The sequence below is a fragment of the Panthera leo genome, chromosome D1 (genome assembly GCF_018350215.1).
Source record: "Panthera leo isolate Ple1 chromosome D1, P.leo_Ple1_pat1.1, whole genome shotgun sequence".
In the NCBI taxonomy this organism is placed as follows: domain Eukaryota; kingdom Metazoa; phylum Chordata; class Mammalia; order Carnivora; family Felidae; genus Panthera; species Panthera leo.
In genome coordinates this window covers 57,571,781-57,584,581 of record NC_056688.1, presented here as the reverse complement: position 1 = coordinate 57,584,581, position 12,801 = coordinate 57,571,781, and the positions used below count along the sequence as shown (strand labels likewise).

The 12,801-nt window shown below is 38.3% G+C and overlaps 1 protein-coding gene across 3 annotated transcripts in view; it reads right to left on the bottom strand.

Annotated features, from left to right (window-relative positions):
* The window catches only part of C2CD3 (C2 domain containing 3 centriole elongation regulator), a 144,612-nt gene that overhangs the window by 74,619 nt on the left and 57,192 nt on the right, over positions 1-12,801 (bottom strand). For all 3 annotated transcript variants that reach the window (XM_042906813.1, XM_042906814.1, XM_042906815.1), the window contains 6 exons: positions 10,844-10,995; positions 8,807-9,053; positions 5,845-6,025; positions 4,243-4,426; positions 2,429-2,601; positions 707-830 (listed from right to left, as the gene is read on the bottom strand). In XM_042906813.1, the coding sequence (XP_042762747.1) occupies positions 707-830; positions 2,429-2,601; positions 4,243-4,426; positions 5,845-6,025; positions 8,807-9,053; positions 10,844-10,995 (1,061 nt within the window). The remainder of the gene's footprint in view (positions 1-706; positions 831-2,428; positions 2,602-4,242; positions 4,427-5,844; positions 6,026-8,806; positions 9,054-10,843; positions 10,996-12,801) is intronic.

The window sequence follows — 12,801 nt, the reverse complement described above, 5'->3', positions numbered from 1 at the left end:
TGGAGGACAGTAAACAGAGGGGAGATGAACAGGAGGAGATGAAGTCATAAAAATAATAAGGAGCCAGATCAAGTTGGGTCTTATAGACATTTAAGAAGTTTGTACGAGATGAAAAGTCACTGATGGGTTTTAAGCAGAGGTGTGTCAAGGTCTGACTTAAGTTTTCAGAGGATCACAATACAGAGGTTTCTGTATTGCAAACAGACTGAAGGGGAACAAACTAGAAAAATGGGAGGTGATACTCAGAGACTGGATAGGAGATTATAGAAGAATCATTGGCCCTGGCCTGGTTTAAGGGTGTAGGATATGACCACAAATAAGTGATCAAGTCGGGTAGAGGATAAGTTTGTGGTTTTTATTTATTTTTTAATTTTTAAAATTTTTTAATTTTTTTAAGATTTTATTTTTAAGTCATCTCCACACCCAACGTGGGGCTCCAAGTCATGACCCCAAGATCAAGAGTCACATGCTCTTCTAATTGAGGCAGCCAGGTGCTCCAAGATTGTTGACCAAAGTCAAGGACCTAAGTTGCTAATAACAGTAAAGTTTGCAAGTGATTTACTCATTTTTACTCTTACATGCTTTCTTAAGAGAGAAAGAAAAAAATAAAGTGCTTACTGAACTGGAAATCGTACAAATGAAGTTTTACATATATGAGCATCATATACTATGTGGACTGCAATGAAAAAACGTGAGGTGGACTTACTTGGCTGCTGCTTGCAGACCACAGGCTCTGATTATCTCAACTGAAATAGAGACAGCTCGGGCAGCAAGAACTCCCTCTGCTGTTCTTGGAGTACGCCTGTATTTTAGGCCCACATCCAGTAAACCTTAAGATTGAGGACAAAAGGAAAAAAGAAAAGTTAGTTGGCACAGTGTCTCTTCTACCAAACCCCAAGTCCTGGTCAGACTTGGGGTTTGGTAGACAATCATTAGGATTGCCTACAATCCTAATGAACAATAAGGGGCATGAGCAGTGAGATAATATGTCCATAGCCAGAATCATTTTATATTATTATACTTTAAGATTAATAAAGGTAGAACAAAAGTTACTATTTTCATTTCACATCCAAGAAACTATGGCTCAGAGACTGAACTGCTTGTCAAGATCACACAACTATCAGAGGCAGAACTTAATTCCAGATTTTTTAAACTTCCAGTTATCCTTATAGAATTGAGATGGACTCCAGCCTTTCTTCGTTTTTAAACTTTTCCACACTTACACTTCTATCACCTTTGTACCACCACCACCTGAAACATCCTTTACATGCCATCCTTTTACAAAAATTCTACCTTCGTACATTTCAGAGAAAGCTTTACAAGAGAACAGGGGTGCCTGGGTGGCTCAGTCGGTTAAGCATCTGATTTTGGTTCAGGTCATGATCTCATGGTTTGTGAGTTTGAGCTCTGTGTGGGTCTCCATGCTGGGAGCGTGGAGCCTGCCTTGGACTCTCTCTCTCCCTCTCTTTCTGCCCCTCCCTCACTTGTGCATGCATGTGTGCTCTCTCTCTCTCTAAAAAATAAACATTAAAAAAAATAATAATAAAAGGGGAGCCTGGGTGGCTAAGTTGGTGGAGCATCTAACTTTGGCTCAGGTCATAATCTCACAATTTGTGGGTTTAAGCCCCATGTCGGGCTCTGTGCTGACAGCTCAGAGGCTGGAGCCTGCTGCGGATTCTGTGTCTCCCTCTCTCTCTGCCCCTCCACCACTCACACTCTGTCTCTCTCTCTCTCTCAAAATAAATAAAGCATTTAAAAAATTAAAAATACTAATAATATAAAAATAAATAAAATATGTTAAAAAAAAAAGAAACAACAGAACAAGCTGATCAGTGACAGGAGGAACAACTCAATCTTAACCATGGCAAGATAAAAACCTCCTGTTGTGGAATACTCTCCAGCAAACATAGTAACTTGATTTAGAAGGCTAATTCTAGTTATCTGATGACATACTTGGAGGGCAGGTCATCCTAATGAAGCAATTAGGATGTAATTCAGAAGTCTAAATTCTAATTAATCTTTTCCAACTTTAAATCCTAACCTCTTCCATCCTTACAGTGAATTCCCAGTTCATGCTAACTGTATTCCACCAATCCCACATCTGCTCATGTTGCCTTGGAATACTAATTCTCTGAATACGCCTACACAACACTTAGGATTTATGCTGTGAGGCTTCTTAAATGCTTGCTGAAGTTAAAGGTGAAATGAGACAAACAATAGAGTCCCTGCAAATGTGAATTTTTTAAACTATAGGCAAAATTTGCATACAATACACTTATATATTCATTTTTCTAAGAGAAGGTAGATCATGGTTTTCATCAGATTCTTAAAAGGGTCTCACACAATATGAATAGTCACTACTTATAGAGAAAAGGGATATTTACATGTACTGACTTCAAAAGGGAAGGGCAAACCAGTCTTCAATTACCTGATGACTGGTTCCTCAGTTCCTTCCTGTTCTCAAGCCTGGGAGTTAAAGGGAGATTAAAGGTCTGTATTCCCACATCCTCATGGTGCTGCATGGTTACCATGGCACAGATCCTCGATAATGGCAAGGTTCCTCTGGCAACCATCTGGTCTCTCACGTTAGGATAATAGTATCTGTAAGCCACACAAGCACAAGCTGTTGTTGGAAGAATTAGGTGGATAAATTATTCAATTTGCCCAAGAGATCAGCTTTCGGTATCGAGTTATCTTTGGAGCCTGATTGCTCTGTATTTGTGGTATACAGCTGTGGTCCAATCTGACTGGATTTATTGCCCATCATGTGGAGGAAGTGCTTCATAAATTATACTCTATGTTCAGAACAAAGGCCAGCTTCCCACAAGCTTTCTGTTTGGATATCTGCATCTGACTTAGACTGCTGGGAGTAGCCACTTTTACGAACATACACCCTGGTGCCAGTGAAAGTGGTTCCAAATGGAGCAGTACCAATCTCTTCTATGGCTTCAGGCCTAAGTCCCTCAAATTTAAAGCATCCATTAGTATCTACTGTACTTCCATCTCTTGTCAAAACATTCCACTCTTTTTTTTTTTTAATTTATTTTTTAAATTTACATCCAAGTTAGTTAGCATATAGTGCAACAGTGATTTCAGGAGTAGATTCCTTAATGCCCCTTACCCATTTAGCCCATCCCCTCCTCCAACAACCCCTCCAGTAACCCTCTGTCTGTTCTCCATATTTAAGAGTCTCTTATGGGGGCGCCTGGATGGCTCAGTCAGTTAGGCGTCCGATTTCAGCTCAGGTCATGATCTCACAGTTTGTGGGTTCCAGCCCCGCGTCAGGATCCGTGCTGACAGCTCAAAGCCTGGAGCCTGCTTCAGATTCTGTGACTCCCTCTCTCTCTGTCCCTTCCCTGCTCATGTTCTGTCTCTCCTTCTCTCTCAAAAATAAATAAAACATTAAAAAAAAAATTTTTTTAAGTCTTTTATGTTTTGTCACCCTCCCTGTTTTTATATTATTTTTGCTTCCCTTCCCTTATGTTCATCTGTTTTGTGTCTTAAAGTCCTCATATGAGTGAAGTCATATGCTATTTGTCTTTCTCTAATTTCGTTTAGCATAATACCCTCTAGTTCCAAAACATTCCATTCTTGTATCAGTTTTAAATGAAACTTAAATTCACCTGACTGTTTTTAGGAAAAGTTTCTGGCAAGTATATGGTACTCTGCCCTAGTTCTGTTGATGCTGTTTCTTATTTTGAATCTATACTCTCTTTGTCACTTCTTGGGCGCAGGGATGCAAAAGAGGATGAGCCTGTGTATTCACGTCAAGTCTGTTACATGAATGGATTTAAATTTTACAAAGACTACTCTTTTGGTGGTGGGAAGACCAGATTATAAGAAATGAGTTTAGAGGCGGGGAGACCAGTAAGGAGGCTATCAGTAAATTAGGCATGATATGATGAGGGCCTGAATTAAATAGGGCAGTAATAAGAAAACAAGTGACTAAATATTTAAGAGCAGTAGGAGGTAAAACTGATAGAACTTCACTTCCAAATGTAACAAGTGGTTAGAAGCATGAGATACAACTGCTCTCAAGAGCCTAATAATGTAGCAGATTTAAGTAAAATCTGGAGAAGAGTCACTAATAAACCAGGTAATATAAAATAGGGTAGAAAGGATTGCTTAGCTTCCTTATAATTCAAGCTAAGCTTCCTTATAATTCAAACTACGATGTCAAGGGAAGGATGCTCTATGATTGTGCACTTCCTTTCTAGGCACAAAACTGGTTTCACATTATACCTGCACCAGATTTCAAACTGGACTCCACCTCCAGGCATGGGCCCCTGTGCAGAGAAGACACTCAGCAGAAGCCTTTGCACTGGAACTTCAGCTGGCAACAGGAGAGAGTGATGGTGCTCACTATTAAAGATGGGATCTGGAACACAGAGTGTGGTTGCAGATCTGAAAGGCTTCAAAGAGATTCCTTTGGAAAAGAAAAGCAATTCAGAATAATCCAACACATTTAGTGCTTTATCTGTAGCAAGACAGTATGCTAATATTCAATTTCAATTTTATCCTTACAAAACTCCTGTGAGAAAAACAAAGCAACTATTATTATTCCTACTTAACAGACAGGATAGGACATATTGAAGTTACATAGTGAATCCAAAGGTCTTAGAGTTAGTAGATCATGCACCTGATACCAGAACCTGTATCTTCTATGTTACTTTTATCAAGGTCTATTTCCATAGTAGCTATGGTCCCCCAAGGGCCCCATGATAATATAGAAGAAAGAGATCCCTTCATTGCTGGACAATGTCTAAGGGTTGCCATTTCTCCACATCCTTGCCAACACTTGTTAGTTTGATTTTTGTTTTTGTTTTTGCTTAAAAATTATTGCCATCTTGGTGAAAAGAAGTGGTATTCTGTGGTGGTTTTGGTTTTCATTCCCTAAATGACTAATGATGCTGAGTATCTTTTCATGTGCTTATTGGCGCCATTTATATATCTTAAGAGAAACGTCTATTTAGATTTTCTAAATATTTTTTAATTAGATTGTCTTTTTATTATTATTTGTAAGAGTTCTTTATATATTCTGGATACAAGTTCCTTATTTGAACCCTAAAATCAATACTGGCAGTGCTTTTGCAGTTATATGTGGACATACTCAGAATGCCAAAAAAATCTGAGCCACCTGACTTGATCATTCTCAACTGAGCTAGAACAAGGGGACACTCTGCTTTCTTGTTTTAGCTCTTAGAGATGATGAGACAATGGAAATGGTAGGGGGTAGTGTAGTGTAGTGTAGTGCAAGAATATCTGGCTCTGGGGCCAGTTGGATGGGGTCTGAATGCCAACCACGTTATTGTTACTGGGGCAGCCTCAGTCACTTAACACTTCTCTCTTTTGTAAAATAAAGAAAATAGAATCTACTAGGATAAGTTGTTTTAGGATTTACAACTATGATCTATGTGAGATATATATGTACATATTTCTCCTAAGAGCAATGGTTCAGTATTCCCTAATTCAGTGTTTCACGCTGTTATGTTATGTAGAATGTAACTACCTTGAATAATGAGAATCAATTGTATATGTATGGATGATAAGAGTGACCAGGCAAAATATAAATAATGGGTGGGATCTAGGTAAAGGGTATATAGAAGTTCTTTGTACTATTTTTGTTAACTTTTCTGTAAATTTGAAATCATATCAAAATAAAAAGCTACAAAAAACAACATAAGAAAGGAAAAATTAAAACTTAGCCCATCTTCTGTACTACCCAGGTAAGACTCGAAACATTTAGGAACTCAAAATTCACTCAGGAAAAAAAAAAAAAAAATCCTAAGTATAGCCAATTAAAGAACCATACAAGAATGAGAAACCCTAACCTCCTAAACCTACCGTTTTCAAGGAACTCAGGTCCTTTTAGCACACTGGATTGAGAGTCTTGAACTGGAAAGTAGTACTGGACATAACAATCTGCTTCTCCCCAGACTGTTGCCTGAAGAGGGGCTAGCCCTTTAACGCTCTCTACGTGGAGCTCAAAGTGATGCTCCATCAATCCATTTCTTTGGTCCTCTGCCTATTAAATGAAACAGAGATACTGGTGAGCTTTAAAGAAAAAAATATTCTTAGAATATTCCTGCTTCTCTACAAAATCTGAGTATAGATGAAGAAACAGTCATAATTAGCTGATACTAAAACAGATACTTAATTCTCATTGTGTATAAGTCTCACAACTGCTCACTGTAATCAGATCCAGCTGGATTTACTCTAGACTGTGAGCCTAGGTCAATATTAGGAAATCCATAAATGTTTCAGTGCATTAAATAGAATAAAGGAAAGAAACATGACTATCTCAATAAATGCTAACAAGGTATTTGATAAAATTCAATCAGCTCCTGATTCTTAGTACATTAAGAATAGGACACATTAAGAATATCTTCTTGTATAAAAAATACATATGTGAAGCAAACAGGTATTAATTTACTTACTATTTTTAATGAAGGTTGGAATAACACCAAGACTACTCATTAATGGTAAGGACTAGTCAAGGAGGTCGTGAATATACCATTACTGAAAGTAACTACTACTGATAACAATTTAATGTTTTTTTTACTTACTATAGCCAGGCACTGTACTAAGCCTTTGACTTGTAGTAGTTAATTTAATATGTATAGCTAACAACAGTGGAATAAGGGTTTGAACTCAGGTAGTCTGACTCGAGAGCCAAGGCTCTTTACTTCTACTCTATACAGCCTCGACAGACACTAGACAACTGATAACTGGGAATATTCAAAGGGGGGATTCAGGATTCAGATAAAATTGTATGATGTATATGTGTTTAACATTCTAACCATTAATCCCATGAATCTGGAACAGATTGCATAAGGTCTTTGCTTTATTTATCAGCAGTATCTGCTCCAAAACCTTCCTCAGGGAAACAGAAAACTTTCATTTTGATTCCCTAGAAAAGAAAAACAATCTCAGCAGCTACTTAACTTGGCCATACAGTATTACAGTAATAATTCAGTTCTGTAGATGCTGAAATGGATGAGGGACATGAGTATAGGAAGAAAAACTATTTATTTATAGATATCTAATCTTTCAGAGAGTTCTTTTATGCTCATAATGAGTAACATTTTCTAACTTTTGGTATGGAATTTAATGAAAACTGAGTCTACACTGCAAAGTGAGGGCCATATATAATACCTAAAATAGACTTAGGAATATTATAGATAAGTTTTCTGTGTTTGTGCTTTTATGTCATTGTCAAATTTAAAAAGCTACTATTATCTATTGGTAGACACTAGTATCTAATAGAAACAGTAAAGAAAAGTTTGGAGTTCATAACATACAAATAAACAATAACCTACTCATAGACATTTTCCTAATAGTTCTTTCTCTGTCATAGACATCACATTTGTCATTCAGATTAGAAAATATAACATACTTAAATCATGTGGAAACTGAGATTTGGCTTTGCTAGTAAAGACACCAAAGGTAAGATAACAGTAGGACATGACACAGTAGAATGAAGACTGGACTTTGAGTCAGAAGGCCTGTGTCTGAACAGTGATTTTCTCATTCTTAGCTATGTGACCCTGGACAAGTAACATAACCTCTTTGATTCTGTTTCATCACTTAAAAAGAGAATGACAATGACTCACCTCATGTAGTGTTAGGGAAATAAACATGAAAAAGTGTATCAATGTGCTTTCTCAATTGTCCAACACTGTACAAATTATTTTTAAGAATTTACTGGTAGAGGGGCGCCTGGGTGGCGCAGTCGGTTAAGCGTCCGACTTCAGCCAGGTCACGATCTCGCAGTCCGTGAGTTCGAGCCCCGCATCAGGCTCTGGGCTGATGGCTCGGAGCATGGAGCCTGTTTCCGATTCTGTGTCTCCCTCTCTCTCTGCCCCTCCCCCGTTCATGCTCTGTCTCTCTCTATCCCAAAAATAAATAAAAAACGTTGAAAAAAAAAATTAAAAAAAAAAAAAAAAAAAGAATTTACTGGTAGAAAAGCAAGGAACTTCACTACAACTTTCCAACTGGATTTGGCTGAGAAACAGAGTAAGATTTGCTGGCTTACATTTGGAATCATTCTCAACCTTCTGCCCCCATTTTTCCCCCCTTGATTATCTCAAAAAAAATTTTTTTTTTAATGTTCATTTATTTTTGAGAGAGACAGAGACAGAATGCGAGCAGGTTAGGGGCAGAGAGAGAGGGAGACACAGAATCTGAAGCAGGCTCCAAGGCTCCGAGCTGTCAGTACAGAGCCCGATGCGGGGCTTGAACTCACGAGCTGTGAGATCATGACCTGAACCGAAGTCGGATGCTCAACCGACTGAGCCACCCAGGCACCCCTGATTATCTTTTTTTTAATTAAGACTTTTTAAATGCAGTTTTACATTCACCCCAATTTTTTAAAAGGCAATTAATTAACCGTTAGTGAATTAGAGGATTAAGAGGTGGCTGTCCAATTAGAGTTTCTTCATAGATTCAAAAAGCTCAGAGGAACACAGATATACATTTAAATCATAAAAAATAAATAATTCCTTTAATCTACAGCAAGTATTAGGGTGCAAATATGTTTCTTTTCACTAATGAAATAATGATCTGGGGCAATGGTTTCACTAAAACATGCAAGATAAAATGAGATTATGGAACTTAAAATTTGGCAAAACAATAGATCTCGTGCGCTCACCACACACACCAAAAGGTAACAAGGTGAAGTGACTGATAACGTTAATTGGCTTCATTATGGTAACCATTTCATAGTGTTACATATATCAAAACATCATGTTGTATACCTTAAAATGAGATTATGGTTTTTATAAATAATCAAGTGGTTAGTGACTACCATAGTAACAGCTGCTATAGACGGCTGGTCCAGAAAATGGGCTGGCCTAGGGCTGAAGGGTGGAAGTGTTCCTTCTTCATTCTTTAATCTTTGTAGTGCCATTATCTGATCTGAAGAACCCATGGCTAAAAAGACGCGAAGACTCCCATTTTGGTGGCCTGAGAACACATCAATCACAGGCATGTAGCTGTCAACAGCAACAACTGGGTACTGAGCATCAAGCAGCAGGCGAGAAATTTTGGGATCTCTAGAGGAAGAGAAAGTATGAATGAGCAAATAATAACCATCAATCATGTCTCAGTGTTGCTGCTGCATTTCCTACTTGGCTTATTTTCTCAGTTTGTTAAAAATGGGTCTACAGCTAGAAAAGTAATAGTGGTCTGAAAAAACATCATTCTACCGTAACTCATCAAATAAAAATTCCCAGGCAGATAAGTTCTAACGTAGCAATCTGAAAGCAGGGGATGTGTCTGATTTATCTCTGTTATCATCATGACCCCAAGCCCAGCATCTGGGACTGAGAACTATCCCAGTACAAGCTTATTGAATTGCATTATTTTACAGTGTGTTCAACTTGAAAAAGTATGGACTTTGGTGTCTGGCAGATAAGACTTGGATAATATTACCAATAACATCTTCCATCTATAATCCTTCTAACACTGCCAAGGTTGATATTATCCACTATTAACAGATTAAAAAAGTCCAAATGCTCATCAGACCATGCTAAATCTTAGCTCTCCACTTAATTGTTGGATGACTCTAAGTAATCAACTTAACATTTCTAAGTCTGTTTCGTCTTCTGTAAAATGTAGGTAATAAAACTTCCTCAAAGGGCAGTTAGGACTAAGTCGAGGAAACAAATATAAAATACCAACTACAATACTTAGTACACAATAAGTGCTAAGTACCTGGTAGCTATGATTATTTTATGCTCTGTCAGCGAAGAATGGGGTCTAATGAAATGAGAAGGGAAGGGAAATACCAGACTACACTAATATCACAAGCAAAAAAAGGGGAAAAAGCCAAAGCCTACAGCTGACAGTGGCATGATTCCAGTAGCACTCCTTAGCCTGACCATGCTCTCCAGTGCTACCATCATAAGTATTTCACTGTTCACAGAAGGCTTACCCATTTATTTTCTCACTGGATTATCACAATTGTGCCACAAGGGAGACAGGGGTCTATCATCACCCTCATTTTACAGATGATGAAAATAAAGCCAGAGAGGTTGATTTTTTCAAGTCAAAGGACAAGCTTCCTCATTTGTAAAAAGGGGATAATGATAATACTTCCTGGGTTATAGGAAGGCTCACATGAAACAGTGCACACTAAAGTGTTCTCTGTAAAATGTAAAACACAACATTTAAAACACAGCACCATGAGAAAGCTCTTAGGAAAGAAGTCAGTGCTAAAATAATTAAAAATCAGTGCCTTGAACCAAAACAAAAAATTAACAGTCTGTAGTGAGGACAGAAATAACCTCCAGATAAATCAATACCCTACTGAGTGATAAGTGAGGTACAGTGATCAAATCTGTAGGTCCAAAAGACAATACTCAGTAGAGAAATCATGCAGATAGCTGATGGGAATAATCATCATGTTTTTGTGACAGAGATAAACCATTAATTTTGTGAGGTGATAACCTTTGGTAGTAGAACTTCTTGGTGAAGCAGTAGAACTCTCTGGGTTCTAAGCCTGGTTCTACTACTTACAATAAATATAACAAGTTATTTAAATCCTCTGTGCCTCTGTTAACTCATCTGTAAAATAGGGGAAATAAAAGTTACCTGCCTTAGAAAACTGTTGTGAGGATTAAATGACTTGATGTATGAAAGGTTCTTAGCATAGGGCCTGAAACATGGTAAGCAGTATCTGTGAACTGTTTTAACATAGAAAGAGCAGCCACTGTGGTGACACTGAGAAAAGTCCTCCAAGGTATTATTGGGCTAGTCATGTTTGCAAACCCAAAGAATTCCTCTTCAGTCCAAACAAAGTTAAAGATGTAAAGTAAAGAATACTCCAAAAGATCCTATTTACTTGAATGACACGTAAAACTGATGGAGGGGGAGTTTCACCAGCCCGAGCAACTTGTCCTGTCCTGGGCTCTGCACCTTGTTCCAAGTTTCAATTACCATCACATTGTTCTTCAGCCTTTCCAGGTATTTGGAAGACAGAGAGACAGGAATCACCTGGGGAGAGGAACAATCAAAAAAAAACAACACAAAAACCAACACCTGAGAAAAAGGATCAATTTATACTTTTATTCAACAAGTACTAACTGAAAGCGATGCACAGTGCTAGGAACTGAAGACATTAAAATAAAACCCACTCTGTATTCTCAAGAGAAGCTAGTCTGGTGTAAGAGACCAATTAAGGCCAAATACAAAATGGTAATAGTTCTCTGATGACAAAGGTCATATAGATGGGGCTTTGAGGACACAGACATATCAATGACTGCGCCTGCCTGCCTCATCCAAGCCTTTCTAAGGCAAAATGACCTATTTGTAAATCCCTGCGGAAAGACAGATGTTTCTGAAAGAAAGATGGCTACTGACTAGACAAGGGTTGAGCACCTAATCAAAGGGCAGCCAGCCCACTGGTTGGATGCAATGGCCTAATGCAAAAAGCTCTGCCCAATCTTCTGTCATGGTAAATAACAAGTCAACTGTTCATTTGGATTTCCAATGTAAAATTATTTGAGAACTGGCCAGCCAGCTGGTAGATGAAAGAGAAAGAAAAGTCACGAAGAGAAGCAGAGATCTGCAGCCAAGAGCGAGTCTGTTTCCTTAATGGCAGAATGAAGGGCCCACCAATTTGAAGTGACCTAAGCTGCAGTATAACTGCATCAGCAGAGAAGAGATAAGCCCCATGATGAAATCAATAGAACATGAAAGGAAAAAGGGTGAAATCAGAAATTAGGTAAGGCAAGATGACAGGAAGACACCAGAAGAGCAGAGATCCTGAGCAGACCTACTTTTGTATCCATCTAAGAAACTCCAATTACATAAGGTACCTGAGCACATTTCTGTTCTGTGAAACTAAAAAAACTAAAACATAGCGACCTAACCTACAAAGGAGAGATTTCAGAGAAAGCTGCTGGCAGAAAGTAACACTAAATTCTTAGGGATAAGCAGAATAAAGTTAACGTCTAAAAAGTTCTACCTAATAGGAGTCATGAAGGGTGAGAAGGAAATGTAAGGCAGAGGAAAAGCACACGAAAAGACACAGAGGTAGGGAAAAAGAACTTTAGGAAACTGCAAGTAGCTGAGCATAGCTGGACTATCTAGTGTGAAGGGAAGAGTGACAGGAGTAGAGACTGGAGAAGTACAGTCAGGCAGTTGTTAAATGGGCTTATAGTCCAAACTAAACATCTTATCTACTCTGAAGGCTATGGGGAATTACTGAAAAGTCTAAACCAGGGGAATAAAATACTCAGGTTAATATTTTACAAAGATCATTCCTATTGGTACAAAAAGGAATGGACATAGAGAGACCAGAAACAGACTAGACTGAAGGCTATTTGGAATGAGAAAGAGGGCCTGAATGAAAGCAGTAGCAGTCGGGTTGAGTGAGAGGATTTCGTCTGGAGAATGAAGTTTGCAGCATCTATTGGATTTGGTGAACATGTAATAAAGAATCAAGGATACCTTTCAGGTTCTGCTCGGGTTTCTGAGTAGATTACAATATGAATTAGGGCAGATAGGAGGAGGAGGAACAGATTTGGAAGGAATAATAAATTCAGATTCAGACACATTTGAATTCCTTCTTTCATTTACATACCTTTACTGAATACCTGTGATATGCCAGGCCGTGCATTAGGTGCCAAGTGTAAAGTGCTTTTGAGACATTTGGGGATGATGACCAGCAGTTACACAGAGAGATCAGAAACCTGAGGGAATGTCTGGCCTACATGGAAGTATAGATTTGGAAGTTATCTTCATAAAAATAATAGATGAAGCTATGGGAGTGGAAGGAGTGACCATGGGAAAAGCGGG